The sequence below is a fragment of the Sphaeramia orbicularis genome, chromosome 12 (genome assembly GCF_902148855.1).
Source record: "Sphaeramia orbicularis chromosome 12, fSphaOr1.1, whole genome shotgun sequence".
NCBI classification, from domain to species: Eukaryota; Metazoa; Chordata; class Actinopteri; order Kurtiformes; family Apogonidae; genus Sphaeramia; species Sphaeramia orbicularis.
In genome coordinates, this window is record NC_043968.1 from 62,787,769 (window position 1) to 62,802,376 (window position 14,608).

Sequence of the window (14,608 nt, forward strand, 5' to 3'; positions counted from 1 at the left end):
CGCTGAAAAGACCCAGCATAACTCCATTTGTTCTTACACTACCTGGCTACTCTTTTCAGACCTAATATTATGATTTAAAGAACTAATGTTTAATTACTAATAACTGTCTAACTTTGAATAAATCTATCCAGAGCTAGGAATGAGCAAAATCTTTTAAGTTGTTTTTAATGACATGAAATCTTGTAGTATTTAGAGTTTTGTTAATTCTACATCAACCATACTTATTAATTCATGCCCTGTTCACACTAATGTAGGTATTTTGCTAAACGGATATTCTTCTCTATATTTGGGCTATTTTTTGGTGTTTTAGGCCAAAAAAAAAAACAAAAAAAAACGCAGAGCTTTATGAAACCAGTGTGTGGACAAGGAAAACAGGTGCATCACGCTCAGAGTCTCGCACGCCCACTGTTTCTTTGCATAAAGTGTGTGTGTATGTTACCATAGCAACAACAACAACAACAACAGAGAGCATATACTGGCTTATTCAAGTTTGGCTAGCCCAAGCAGTTACAAGTTTGTAATTTAACTTCACAGATCACTCACACAAAAGCCTGTACATCTGCTGTGTCCGGTGTTACTCGGTCCACAGTGTCCATGGTTTAGGATCAGAATGGGTTGAACCAGCAGCTGTTGGGATAATTTCCAGTATGAGTTTGTTTTTGACAAGAAATGGAAGAGCTGTGCAAATGTCTAAGGCCGCATTTATCTTTGTTATTTTTTCAGAGTTGAAATGAACATACATATTTATTTATTCTATTTCCTACAGGTACAACAAGAGAATACAGGAAATATATGCACAGTCTAAAAAATGGAATTAAATGGGTTCTAAAGGTTAAAGTTAGTATTTAAGCTGAATCTCAATTCTGAAATTCTGAAACCCCTTGGTTTTGCACGTACTCGTGAACGGGTAGTGTTGTCCTGATTCTCTAGACAGAGGGGAAGGGCTAAGGTGGAGGGCTGTATAGCCCTAATAACTGAGATTTACCAGGACCACACTATGAACGGAGGGGTAGGAGAAATGTCCCTTAATTCTGTTTGAATCATTGGCAAGATGAAGGTAAACAGAGCCAAAAAGTGCAGGCAGCATTGTGATGAAAGAAACACACAAATATACATATTTTCTTTGTAAACAACTTGATCATTTGATTGAGCGTTTAATATCATTTAAATATGTTACAGATCGCATTTCTGCAGTTTATAGTTGATTGCAGCAAAAAGACGGCAAAAAGCCCATGCAACAGAGATGATTACCGCTACTGATGGCACGGTGGATACTTTAGGAAACAAAGTTGTCACATCTGTTAATAGCGGCATCGTTGACTACTGATGACATAAAAGTTCTCGAAGGGTTGTCTCATTTCTTAGGAGAATGTTTCAGCCCCTACCCCTTACAGCTCCGTTTCAAGGGGTAGTGCCAAGTGCAAGGGCCAAGGGGTTGGGGTAAGGGGGAGGGCTAAGGAGTGAATTGGGATTGGGCCTTAGTGTGACCTCTGACCTCATGATAAGAAGCAGCACAAACCTGGTATAACATAAGAAAATGAATGCAATAAATCTCATATTGTGTGAATAAAAAGGGTTCAAGACATGCTAAGTGCAAAGGGAGCTCGCGCTAAATACTAGTACTTTGGTTTATAGAAGCTGTTTTTACCCTGAAACTTTTGTTTTTCCTGCTGCAAGTTCAGTTCAGTTTATTTTGAAAATGCAACAAAAGAAACAAAATAATTCTACTTCAGTGTCTAGAAATAAAACAGATTTCAAGAAAACATCAAAACTTACACATAAACATGAAAACAAAATATGACTCCATTAGCATATTTGAAAAAGAGTGAGAGGAGGTGTAAATTATTGAATCCCATGAAAGGTCGCCTTCACCTTCTACAATGTAATGGCCCTTTCCAAAGTGCTGGTAGATAGGATATATCCTAGGTCACATTAACTACATCCCATCTAAAAGGATTCCAGACAATCCAAGCTGAACATAAACAAGAAATACGGACAACCACAGATCTAAGCTCCTATTTGCTTTCTTACTGAAGAGGCATTTTGACTGTCGACAGCATAGTATTCTCATATACATTTATGTTTTTTTAAATTATATTTTGTGAAGTTTTTTTTTTTTTTTTCATTGTGAACTTGCACTCAATGTCCCACCATTATTGTGTTAACATCATGTTGTAGTTTGTGGTGAGGTCGGAGTAGTTCCATCTGGCCCCACTAGGACCTTTGGCTTCGACGGGCGTTCCAATGCATTTGACCTAGTTGGATGTCAGAAACCTCCCAAGTCCCAGCACTTTGGAACGCGCCATTAACATCAACCAGAAAACTCATCTCACTGCTTGTACGCCTGCTTCTTCTCTTAGGTATTTCACGTACCCTTCATGTACACAATTGCCACCGACAGGCCTGGCATGCCAACATTTGTAGTCATATTTGCGTTCTCATGTGTACAGAGATATTGTTTAACCCTTTATGAGGCAAGTGACTATTTTAGGTCATTTCTACACACAATACAAGACAGTGACAGCAACAATTCCAGTGAGAACAGTGAGACAAAAGTCTCAGGTCCAATGTGGTCTACAGGGTCTGTAAGGTCCACCTCTGCATAAACAGTGAGTGTACCTGCTTTGAATGGTACCATGAAGTAATGGTACTAATGTAAGGAATGATGTTCAAAGGGGTAAAGTGGATGTGGACAGGTGTCTGGATCAGCATTTATGTTGGTCTAATGTTCTAAAATATATGTTCCTTTAACCTTACGTGTGTGTTTTTTTTGTTTTTTTTTTATATATATATATACTTCTTGGATTTTTTTTATGTCACTTATGGGTAAGGAACCGAATATGGTAAGTTAATTGACCTTGATTATGTACATAACAATAAAAAAAGTGTTTCTATGAGTGCCCTATAAAGGGTTAATATGAAAGTCATGTCGACAAAGTTTTTTTTTTCTTTCCTTTTCGTTAAATATCGAAAAAAAAAAATATATATATATATATTTTGCAGAATTAGTGCAGATAGGGCGCCATATTTCCCTAATATCTGTACTGCTATTCCATTATTGTTCAATATTTACAACACTCCCATCTTTGTGTGTGTGATTTGCATATATTTGTTTGACTTGGATTGTGTCTTTGTTAAGCAATGCACTGCTGTCATTAATTATAATTTCTCAAACAGTTTTCCAACACACTTGTACACACACATTAAACACAAAGACAGAAGGCGTGTGTCTTCCTCTGTATGTGTGTTTTGTACAAACTGAGTCTGACCTAACGGGATAGTTCATCCACGTCCTTTTTCCCCTCAGTAATGACTATGAGTGTGTGTGCACTTCCTTTGTGTGTCTGTGGGAGTGTGTTTGAGTATGTGTTGCACACTCTCTGCCAACAGGGGCTTACCCCAGGGATTCCTGTCAATCAAACTGACTAGCAATTTGTCAGTGAAACAATGCATGTGGATGCATCATTCTGCATGTGTGCGAGTCAAAGGGTGTGTCTAAATGTGTGCGTACTCTTTTAAGGTGCAAATGCAGTTCAACAGTATGTACTTGTGCATTATGATGTCCTCGGGCGATTTTTGACCTGCAGGGCATTTGTCATGTGTGCAGCTGTTTCTACTGTATGTAGAACAACAACAAAAAGGTATGCCACAGCATCAGCGTTTCAGTGCAAAAACACACACTCATAATCCACAACTGACTCTTCTATTCATATTATTCATTCCATATTTTAACCACGTCATATCACCTTAAGTGTAGCCTTGCCTGTGTTGGAACTCTTTACATTCATTGCTTTCTCTGCATTAAAAATGACCAACAAAAAAAAAAAAAAAATCACAGAACATGTTTTTGTTTGTTTTCAACAAATCCTCAAGTCAAATCAAGCGAGTAGCAAATGGGATAAGGTGCTAAAAATACCAATTCATATTGGAGGAAAAACAGGGATCGTGCATGTTCCAAATGCACTAATGTTTCACAGCTTAGCCTCAAATAAAGTTAAGTACAGGTTTTCATACGCACAGCGCTGCCCTCATTTCTCTCACCACTCAGTCCTACTCTCTGTTACATCAAACACAAATTATTATTCCCCCTGACTTTTATTTTCTATCTGTCTGTTTCCATTTGTTTGACATCTTTGTCTAATTTCTTGCGGTTCTTCCACTGTTCATCCTCTCCTCCTCCTCCTCTCTGTTTTTCTTTCCATCTCTATCTTCTCTGCTAGCTTCTACCTAATCCCAAAAGACAACATTCCTATTTCCTAAGACATTTGTGCTGCATTTATTTCTGCTTCTTGTGTATGTGTGTCTGTGTGTAAGTGAGTGTAAGTGTGTGTGTGTGTGTGTGTGTGCGCGTGTGTGTGTGTGACCCTCGTGACACGGTGATGTGCGTCACCAGGGACTTATTGACTGTCTCGGGCTCTTCTTTCTTTGGATCAGCTGACTTTAACAGGCTGACTCCATTGGCTAATAAGCCAAGGCCACCGTTCTCTAAAAGTCAAGTGACAAATTGACTCCCGTGGTAATCACACACACACACACATGCATGCACACACACACACAATTTACACACAGGGTCTAATTTATAGCCTTGCATTGTGTGTAAACTCCCAGAGAACATCATTTAGGTCTTTCCTGCTTCTCTTTCCCTCTTTCATTCAGTGTTTTTTTACACTAATCATTTGAGACAAGCTCATGATCATCAGTTGACCTGACTGGCGTCTTTGTGTGAACAATATTTGTTATGGACGTAGCCTTGGCAATGTAGACAAAATATTCACATAACTCAGCGAGGAACGGCAGCTGATTTTGGACAAATAATGTTTATGACTGAGAAAAAGTTTGACACAGGTACGGATCATGTCCTGTTATTGTACAACTTTGACGCTAATGCAAGTAATCTTCCATTGTAACCCATTAAAAAGAAAACACACAGCAAGTCTATAATTCCATAGACTGTCAGCTAAAATTGCACTAAATCAACAAAAATTAAATTAAATGATGGAGCCTAGTATGTGCAGGACAAATAGCATCATTGGTTTTGTCGCTAAATGTCAGCAAAACATTATAACAACCATCATCAAGAGTAGCAGAGCACCAGTAGAAAGTCAAAGAGCAAATGTAAAACCTTTCAAATCAAACATCATTTAGCAGTAGAGGTGTTGAGAGGACAGATAGAGCTGTAACATAGGCCTCAGCACAGAAGACAACAACAACAACAGAGTAAACCTAACACAAAGCAGGATGGGATGAAATGTGTACTCACCGAGCTGACTGCGTCTCTGAGCGTAGGCTACCACCACTGCGGCCAGAACTACACAGCACAACGATGTCACAAGGTTTGCCATCTGTAGACACACACAGCAGCAAAGTCATCAGTGTGAGCGCGTGCGAGAGATGGAGAGCTGTCGCCCTGATTGACTGACAGACCCATAGACGCCTACAACATCATGTGGAGATGGAGAGATAGTCGCTTCCTGTCTGTTTCAGTGTCTCCTTTCACTCATGTGGTCCCTGTGTGGCCTTTTCTTTATCCTTTGTTTCTTCCTCTACCACTTCAACCTTTTTTTTCCTCAAATACAATCCTTTCTTTACTTCTCTGACTGTTGTTTCCTTTTCTCTGAATAACCTCTGCCTTTACTGTATATGTATGTCTCTCTCTCTCTCTCTCTCTCTGTTCATCAGTCTAATGGGTCCATCCTTTCTGGGATGGGCTGTGGCCAGTAGCTCTTAAAGATATAGTACACCATAAACAAACATCCTGTCGACTCCTGCAGACCCTATGCAGCGTAAAGGTCAATATTTCAGGGATTATTATTCACAAAAAGAGATGTGAGGTGCGGGAGATGGAGTGTAATCCTCGTTCTTCACTTTCTCTCTGTGTGTCTTTTTCACGTTTCTTCAGCCTCCACTTTATCGCTCTGCCATTTCCCCTTCTGTTTTATGCACATTTGATTTCTTTCCAAGAGAAGGAAAAAGAGATCAATAAGACTTTCATGTTCATGTCCATTAAATACGAAGCAGGAATCAGAACAGGGCGGCCTGGCTTAACGTAAAGACGAGGAGGAAACTGCTGCGATGGCTTTTTCTAAACTATGCCCGAGGACTGTGGATGGGAATCGAGAAGTGGTTTCACTTCAAACTGCTTTCAGATTGGATATAGAATTGGAATCATATGCCAATGATCTAAACAGGAGTGCACCTATGTTCCCCAGTTCCCCAGCACCAATGCCCCTAACCCTAACCTTAACCCTTGGTGAAACTAGTGAAACACCACTGGTTGCAACGGGGTCAGCTTTATGTTCCCCGGTCCAGCATACACAACAGGAATGTAGTTCCATATGCAGGGACAAAGGCCTACACACCATAATGGGCTCTATGCACAGCTTCTTTATTTCCTCTCTTTCATTACTGGACACACTGATTAATCCAGGTGGGCCTGCTACTTGTTGTTGCAACTACTGATGAATCAGTGTGTCCAATAATGAAAGACAGAAAATAAAGGAGCCACCTGAAGTTCAGGAAGTAGTGGGGCTGTGCATCGAGCCCATTGCAGGTGGAGCGTACCTATGTTCACTAATCCCTATGTCCCCTGGTACCTATGTTCACCAGTACCTATGTAGGGTTAGGGGTTAGGGTTAGGTACAGGGGGACATAAGTACTGAGGAACTTAGGTACCGGAGGACATAGGTACTGGGGGTCATAGGGGCTGGGGAACTTAGGTACTGGAGGACATAGGTACTGGGGATCTTGGGTACTTGAGGACATAGGTACTGGGGGACATAGGTACTGGGAATACCGGGGCTGACTCCATCTAAACATTTCCTTTGGTTTATTTCTACATAAGTGCATTTATATTAAGCATGAATATTCAGAGAGGTCTCATGTTAAAGACAGTAAAGGTTTAGAAATTAAATGATGGGATTACATGGTACTTCATATGTCCTTCTGGTCATCTACGGAGAAATAAAAATGCCATGAGCGGCATACATGAAGAGTCAGGTGAACTCGTGTTGTCTTCTGTCTCCTGGTTTGATGTCAGTAGGTAACAGTAATGCTAAATGATGAAGCTCTACCCTGCAGCACATCTGTCTGTCTGTCTGTCTGTCTGTCTAACTGAGCTGGACAGTGCATCTCCTACTGGATCTCTAACTTGCTTCCAGGACTGTGCTCTGTGGCTTTGTGCCTGACTGAAGTGAGAATGAAACACCAACAAGCAACGTGTTTACAACCTGCAGCTCCGAGTAGGTAAGTGCATTGTGTGAAACAGAGGCTCGTGTGCAGGAAGAGAAACTCGGTTAAATTAAATCTCGCTACATGGCTCAGAGTTTAAGACACAGCTGCAGACAGGGCCGGGTGATCTCCTGATCTTAGATTGTGATAAATCTGTATTTGGCAAATGAACTGTTCTTCAGAGGCATCGTACAGATTTTGCGATTAAACAAACCCTCCCGACTGCAAAACACAGATTAGTTTTAAAGAGTGTATTTACCAGTTTGATTACAATATTTTATAGACATAGACACTGCACTAAATAACAAAGCATTATTAACACTGGACACTATTGCAACATATTTGTAGTCATACTTCCACATCGGTCCACTTTACATGGGTCAGTTTTAGTCCACTTTAACCAGCTGAGTTTGTGTAATGTTTTGTTTTGCTGAAGAGTTAATATTGAGGAACGACCACATATCAGTGAGCTGCAGTTACGGCTTCCGAATTCCAATTTGCATCGAGTCCAGTTTACACAGAAATACTTTTGATTCACAACAAAACCGGGTGTCAAACTCATTTTAGTTCAGGGGCCACATTCAGCCCAATATGATCTCAAGTGGGCTGGACCAGTAAAAAACAGCATAATAACCTATAAATAAAAACTCAAAATTTTTCTCTGTGTGTTAGCGCCAAAAAGTAAAAGTGCAGTTTTGCCAAGCTTTTCATTTACACATGTCCCATTACAACTTATAGATCACAGTGGATCTACAAAGGCACAAAACATTTAGTAACAGGTAGAATATTGTTCAAATTCCACTTATTTTTAGCTTGTTCATGGTTGTTTAGATTATTCACATTTTTATGAAAGAATAGCTTGTAATTGTTAACATTTTCATCATGTAATTTTACTGGACAGCTATGGCTCAGGAGGTAGAGTGGGTCGTCCAATAACTGAAGGGTTGGTGGTTTGAATTCTGCTGTCCTAGTCATGTGCTTTTGCATCCTTGGGCAAGACACTTCACAAATTGGCAGCCATGCTTCCATCAGCTTCAGGGCAGCTGTGGCTACAAAGGTAGTTTACCACCACCAGAATGAGAATGTGAGAGCGAATGAATAATGGATCAATAATGCTTGAAAAAGCATTTAGAAAATCTAATCCATTATTATTCCTTTTTTTACACTAAAACAAAGAGGAAAATTTGGAATTGTCAATATTTATAGGTTATTATGTTATTATTTTACTTGTACGATCCACTTAAGATTGAATTGATCTGAATGTGGCTCCTGTACTAAAATTATTTGAAGATCCTTGATTGTTAATATCTTCAGTGTAATTTTTGCATTTGATAAATTCATCTCACAGGCAGGATTGGACCCTTTGGCGGGCCCATTTTGGCCCCGGGCCACAAGTTTGACGCCCCTGATATAAAAGTCAGTGAGACGAGTTATGCTACCACAGTCCAGGTAATTAATAGAAACTCTACAGCTGGCATACATGCAAATATTGACAAAATAAAACAATGTTGATAAAAAGTTATGCAAAGATGCCAAACCTCAAGCCATCACACACTGCCAAAACCTTGTTTTACTGGAATGTAACACATTCCACACACATTTGATAAGAGACCAGAAAACTGGGATTCAGAACATGCATTGTAAGGATCACATCCTCCTGAGACCCAGAAAAGTAAAAGCTTTTTTCTTTGTTTGTTTGCTTTTTTAAATAAAGCTGTGAAACTCTTGTTCCCTACAGATGAAAAAAAAAAAAAATACATTGCTGAGTCTCAGGGGGATATGAGGTTTGTGCCCAGCCCTAGCACCATTATACAGAGCATGTTGTATTGCCAAATTTAGTTTGGATAGTACTGTGACAGCTCGTCTGATTATTGGTGTTTGGTGCAGTAGTTAGAGGATGAAATATGAGCAAAGTCAGAGATAAAAAGCCGTTGCACTGGAAAGAAAAACATCTGAAGACCTACTTTTTTTCCACACAAAAAGTAGAAAAATCAATGAGTGAACTGATTTAAAAAATGTATTCTGAGAGGTAAGCAGAACTGATAATGCCATCATTAAATGGTATCATTAAAACCCTCCTACAGTCATGTGATTTGCATGGGTGAATTAGCCGTTTTCTTTGCACCACAGGCCAAGTAGCTCCAAGTCTTTCCTCTGCAGACAACAAAACTGAAGCCACTGCCTCCATAGTAGAGGTCAGAGGTCAGGGTCAGCTACACCTGTAGGTGGTTGTAGGATTCTCCATTCTCCTCGAACACACCTGAGTAAATGCCCGACCACAAGCAGGGTTAAACCTGTAACTTCCCTCTTTGTCTCTTTCTTCTCTGTCTCCTCTCTTGTCTTGTCTGCTGGCTGTTTTTTTTTTTTTTCTTCTGCTTTTCCTCATGTTCTGAGCAGAGAGAGTTGGCTCTGTTACAGAAAAAGGTTGTGTGAGGGTCTGCTGGTGGTGGGTAAGGTGTTTGTGTCTGCATGTGAAGAACACAGTGAGCACTTCAAATGGAGGCAAAGGGAGGAAAGTGAATTTCCTCACTCTTTTGATGCACGATTCCAGCTGCTACAAACCACTGTCATCTCCCATTACCTCTCCTCTTTACCTCTTTGTTTAACTTCAGCTATTTTCTGTCTTTTTTCTCTCTCTCAACTATCTTTTTTCTCCATTTCTGTCACCACTTCACACACTACATGCAGTAGTATATCCACTTTCACTGTCTCTTTTAGTTAAGGTTTAACATGGACACCAGTATGCTGTTTTTTAACATGTCAAGAAAAAAAAAAAAAAAAAAAACACACATTTGCAAGTTTCAGTGATGCTCTAAAACATGAAAAAGCTTTTACACTACGACTGAAATGTCAAAAGGCAATGAAACAGTCATAAACATTAAACATGACAGGAAATGTTTTCATGGCCAACCAAACTAATGGTGTCAGGAAAAAAAAAGAAAAGACATTGCACTCAACCATCTGATTATATAACAGTGTTTCTTTTGTAAAATATGAGTACTTGTGTACAAAAAGCAGCATTGTTTTATGTCTCTATTTGCTTTAAAAAATATGTATATTTCAGACTTGTTTTTCTGAAAATGAAAATTGTAATAAAATTACTAAAATAAATGTCAGCTGAGTAGAATGAAGAAAAGAAGACTTGTAGCCAAACAAGTATTTAACATCCAATAGACAACACTACTATAATGCACCAATTCACCAAATCTAGGCATATTATGAGATGTCGGTGCTTAGTCCTTGTTTTCCACATAGGCTTGTATTTCACCCCTGCTTTACTCGACATTTTTACACTTCAAATCTACTTTCATGCACATTATGTATGAAACTAATTAGTGCTGGGCAGCGATTAATATTTTTTATCACCATTAATCGCATGGATTTCTGTGATTAATCACGATTAATTGCATAGTTATATTGGGGGGGGGGGGGGGGGGGGGGGGGGGGTTGCCGGCATCAACAGGGTGTATTACCTTTCAGTGATATTTCAGACTGGAAGCACTCCGGTGATAAAAATAATTCCACATTGCAGTGCTTCCAGACAACTTTGTCCTTCTCAACCCCATCATCTGAGGACATTTAAAATGAAAATGTCCATGGAACAGACCGCTACTTTTCTCCATGTTTATGTCCCCACCAGTTTATTTCCGCTTGTGAGTGATTGACAGGAGTCTCAAGCCCACTAATCAGTACTAATACTAATAAGCCCAATAATAAGTTATGTTCAGTTGTTCAAAGCAAGCAAAGGGGGCCCTCTAGTGGTCGGAATAAGTTGCACTAACGTATGTTTTGTCCTTTCGGTGTTACTGTAGTGAGTTCGGGCATAAGAAGGAACTAACAGACACGTTTCTTTCACTCTGTTAGTATGGCCCGAAAAACATTTGCCTGTGAGTATTTTATGTTCAATTGTTGTAAGAATGAATCGTATAAAATATCTCTGATGTGAACTTTTGTTGCTGGATAAAAGACATTGTAAATCTTAAATTAATCTGTAAATGCTAATCGTTAGCGTGTCTATGGATTTTCCCATTCAAGTTAGCATCGAGCTAGCGATCTTTTTCTCATTCATTTAAATGTATAATGCCATGTAAATGTACTAAGGCAGTGACATACATAAGTTACATACATGAGTTACATAAACTTAACATGAGCCTGCATAAAGAATTAGCAACCCATCTGTGACTGCTAGCATAAACAAATTAGCTTAAACATGTTAATAACACATTGTAATAAACACATCCAAAATAACGTCATAAACATGTTTCTAATGGCACGTTTGCATGTGAAATTATTTAGCAAACAACAGAATGATTGATACATACAGGCGCTGTTTCTGCTGAAGTTACACAAAGTTTGATTCAGCATTACTTGGAAAGTTCGCTCTTTTCTCCTCTCAGCTGCACCGGCCGCGGCGCTTGGTGCGTGTGGAGCGCCAAAATAAAAGCATGAGTTTCAAAATAAGAGTCCATATGTATAAATGAATTAAGACTTGCTTGAAAGGCAGAACAGCATTAACTGGAGATGAAAAAAAATTGTCGGCATTATTTAATGAATGCGTTAACGCAGTAATAACGCGTTAACTTGCCCAGCCCTAAAACTAATGTGAATAAGCGCGATGGAAAACACTGATGACCGACACTGAAGCTGAAGTGTCGCTTCAGCATTTTTCCATCCAATCAAACTGTTAACATATCGTATGAAGAAAGGGAACTACATCAGAATCAAAATATTGTATTAATGTTATTAAAGACACATATGCTATTCTGTTGCTATTTTTGCTTCTGTGTTTTTGTCTTTTTTTTATTTGTTGTTTTCTACTGGTTATTATGATGTTGGACAATTCTGTTCTTCAAATTCACAGATGTTCTTCTATCGTTGTTGTTACTGTTTTGTTTTTACCTGTTTCAGGGTCTGTATCAACACTTATAAATAAACATGATTCTGATTTTGAATTCATCTAAGGCTTAAAAACCCTCTTAGATCAAAACTGTTAAGCAACTCATGGTACTAGTACACTTACACTGAAGGACAAATGGCTGAACAGGACAGATTAAAAAAATAATAATAACTTTATTAATCCCAGGGGGGGAAATATTGTAAACAGGTTGCTATAAACTAATAAACTGAGAAGTGAACTCAACCACCTTTCAAAAAGAAAACAATCTGTCATCACAAATGTGGACACAATAGACGCATCGCCCGAACAGCTGGTGCATGTTATATTTCCTGCACTTTACCTGCAAATGCTTCTCCAAGACAGTGAACATAAGGCTAAGAGGCAAAGATGCACTTATGGATGCAGCTTGTCTGGGTTTCGTCTGTACTTTTTTCCTCTTCTCATTCCCTCTAATGCTGTCAGATGTTTACCATGTAAACACAATGCAGGACAAAGAGCAGAGGAGGTTTATTTGTATATAGAACACAGTGAATTGTGCATTATTTAATAACTGTATTAAGCAATTTAAAATGAGTGAATAAAGATGGTGACTCACACAAAAATAATCCTGCATCTATCTATCTATCTATCTATCTATCTATCTATCTATCTATCTATCTATCTATCTATCTATCTATCTATCTATCTATCTATCTATCTATCTATCTATCTATCTATCCATCCATCCATCCATCCATCCATCCATCCATCCATCCATCCATCCATCCATCCATCCATCCATCCATCCATCCATCCATAACTAAAAGTCAATGCTTCAATCTCATCTTGATGGAACCATTTCAGATCCACTGTGGTGGTTTACAGAGGCATTATGACAAAATCTATGTCACTGTTCAAAAACTTATGGACCTTTTGAAACTTTAGTAGTGGGGGAAACCAGAAGACCTGGAGGAAACCCACATAGGTTCGACTGAGACTCGAACCCAGAACCTGCTGATTCTTTAATGCCAAACACATCCAGTGGAGAATTTACTACTTAAGCCATAAAGTCCAAAACATCCACTATTTAACAAAACCATCTACTGATCCAAACTGTTAAATACTTGTTGATCCACTAATCCTATCAATACATGTAAATATTTGGTGTAAAATGCAGTTATTCATCCTTTCATGGTCATCAGATATGACCCATTTGGACGTTCAGATCCTCCGTAGTGAACGTGGAAACACTGCCGTCTTCTACAATATTGATTCACCAGTAAAACCCATAGAGTTGGATCAATGACAGTGGATGAAGATGCTTGTTTTATGTTCAGTTAATGAAGTTAATATAGTCACTTTTTTTGTCAGTTTTCTGTTTTTGATGTTATAACCCTCAATTTTAATCTGAGGTTCAATCAACATCTACATGATCAGCTAATTAAATATAGGAAAAGTCATGATTTTTACTGAAAAATGCAAAATACAGAAAATTATATTCTAAAAATGGTGATAAATAAATAAAATGAAATTTAAAAAAAAAAGAGAGAAAACTCATTTGGGAGCTGCCGCAAAATTTGCTCTGGGTCTTAATGTAACATTTTCCTACACCAAACATCAGCTAACAAGGGTTTTAAGTACACATTCAACTGTATTACCACATTACTTCAAATCTTTCACTGTTCTTGGATGGGACTGAAAATGGTTAGAAGCTTTAAAAATAGCACACACAAGTCAGTCTGCGTGTATTTAAGTTTTTGTTGGCGTTCAAAAGGAAAGTGGGAAAATGTGTTTTTTTTAGTTTGCACTTTATAAAAAGATGAGTCTTTTGTGTGTGTACACCTGTGACTTTTAAAGATAAAATAGAGAGTTGGAGTTTGCATGTGAGACAGATTGTGTGTTTGTGCGTGCATGTGTGTCTGTTTGTACATCTGAATGATTGGCAGCTCATATGTATTTCATCAGAGCAAATATTGAGAAGAGTGACAGGGGGTGAAATTAAAATTGCATCCCTTGTCAGAGCATCACAATCCCCATCTCTGCTCTTCATTTTCTAAGTACTGGTTAGCCTACTAAAATCCAAATGGTGGGTTTGAGGTTGTGTGTGTGTGTGTGTGTGTGTGTGTGTGTGTGTGCGTGCGCGCGTGCATGCATTGGGCATTGGGATCTGTGCTGAAGCACTGGGGTGTGTGTGTGTGTGTGTGTGTGTGTGTGTGTGTGTCTATGTGCGCCTGTAGCTGTGGGGGTATTTAGCCCGTCTATCAGCAAACAATACAGTTTTGAAATCTGACAGCTTCAGATCGCTCACATAATGACAGCCCACAGGCGGTTAGCGCTGCACACACATAAACTCAATACATACCCTCCTTTCTTTATGCATCAATCCATACCTCCCCTGACCCTCCCATTTATTCCCCTTCTTCTTCTTCCATATTTATTTATTCATTTCTTATTGGAGAGGAAAGGGCTGAATAGGCGTGATTCTTTTGCCTGCTTAATTAAAAT

The 14,608-nt window shown here is 38.9% G+C and overlaps 1 protein-coding gene across 3 annotated transcripts in view; it reads right to left on the bottom strand.

Annotated features, from left to right (window-relative positions):
• Nucleotides 1-14,608, bottom strand: part of cntfr (ciliary neurotrophic factor receptor) — a 392,344-nt gene that overhangs the window by 225,601 nt on the left and 152,135 nt on the right. For 2 of the 3 annotated variants that reach the window (XM_030150153.1, XM_030150151.1), the window contains exon 3: nucleotides 5,261-5,342. In XM_030150153.1, coding sequence (XP_030006013.1) covers nucleotides 5,261-5,342 — 82 coding nt within the window. Of the gene's footprint in view, nucleotides 1-5,260; nucleotides 5,343-5,438; nucleotides 5,592-14,608 lie in introns of those variants that run through there. The other variant, XM_030150152.1, reaches the window with a different exon arrangement.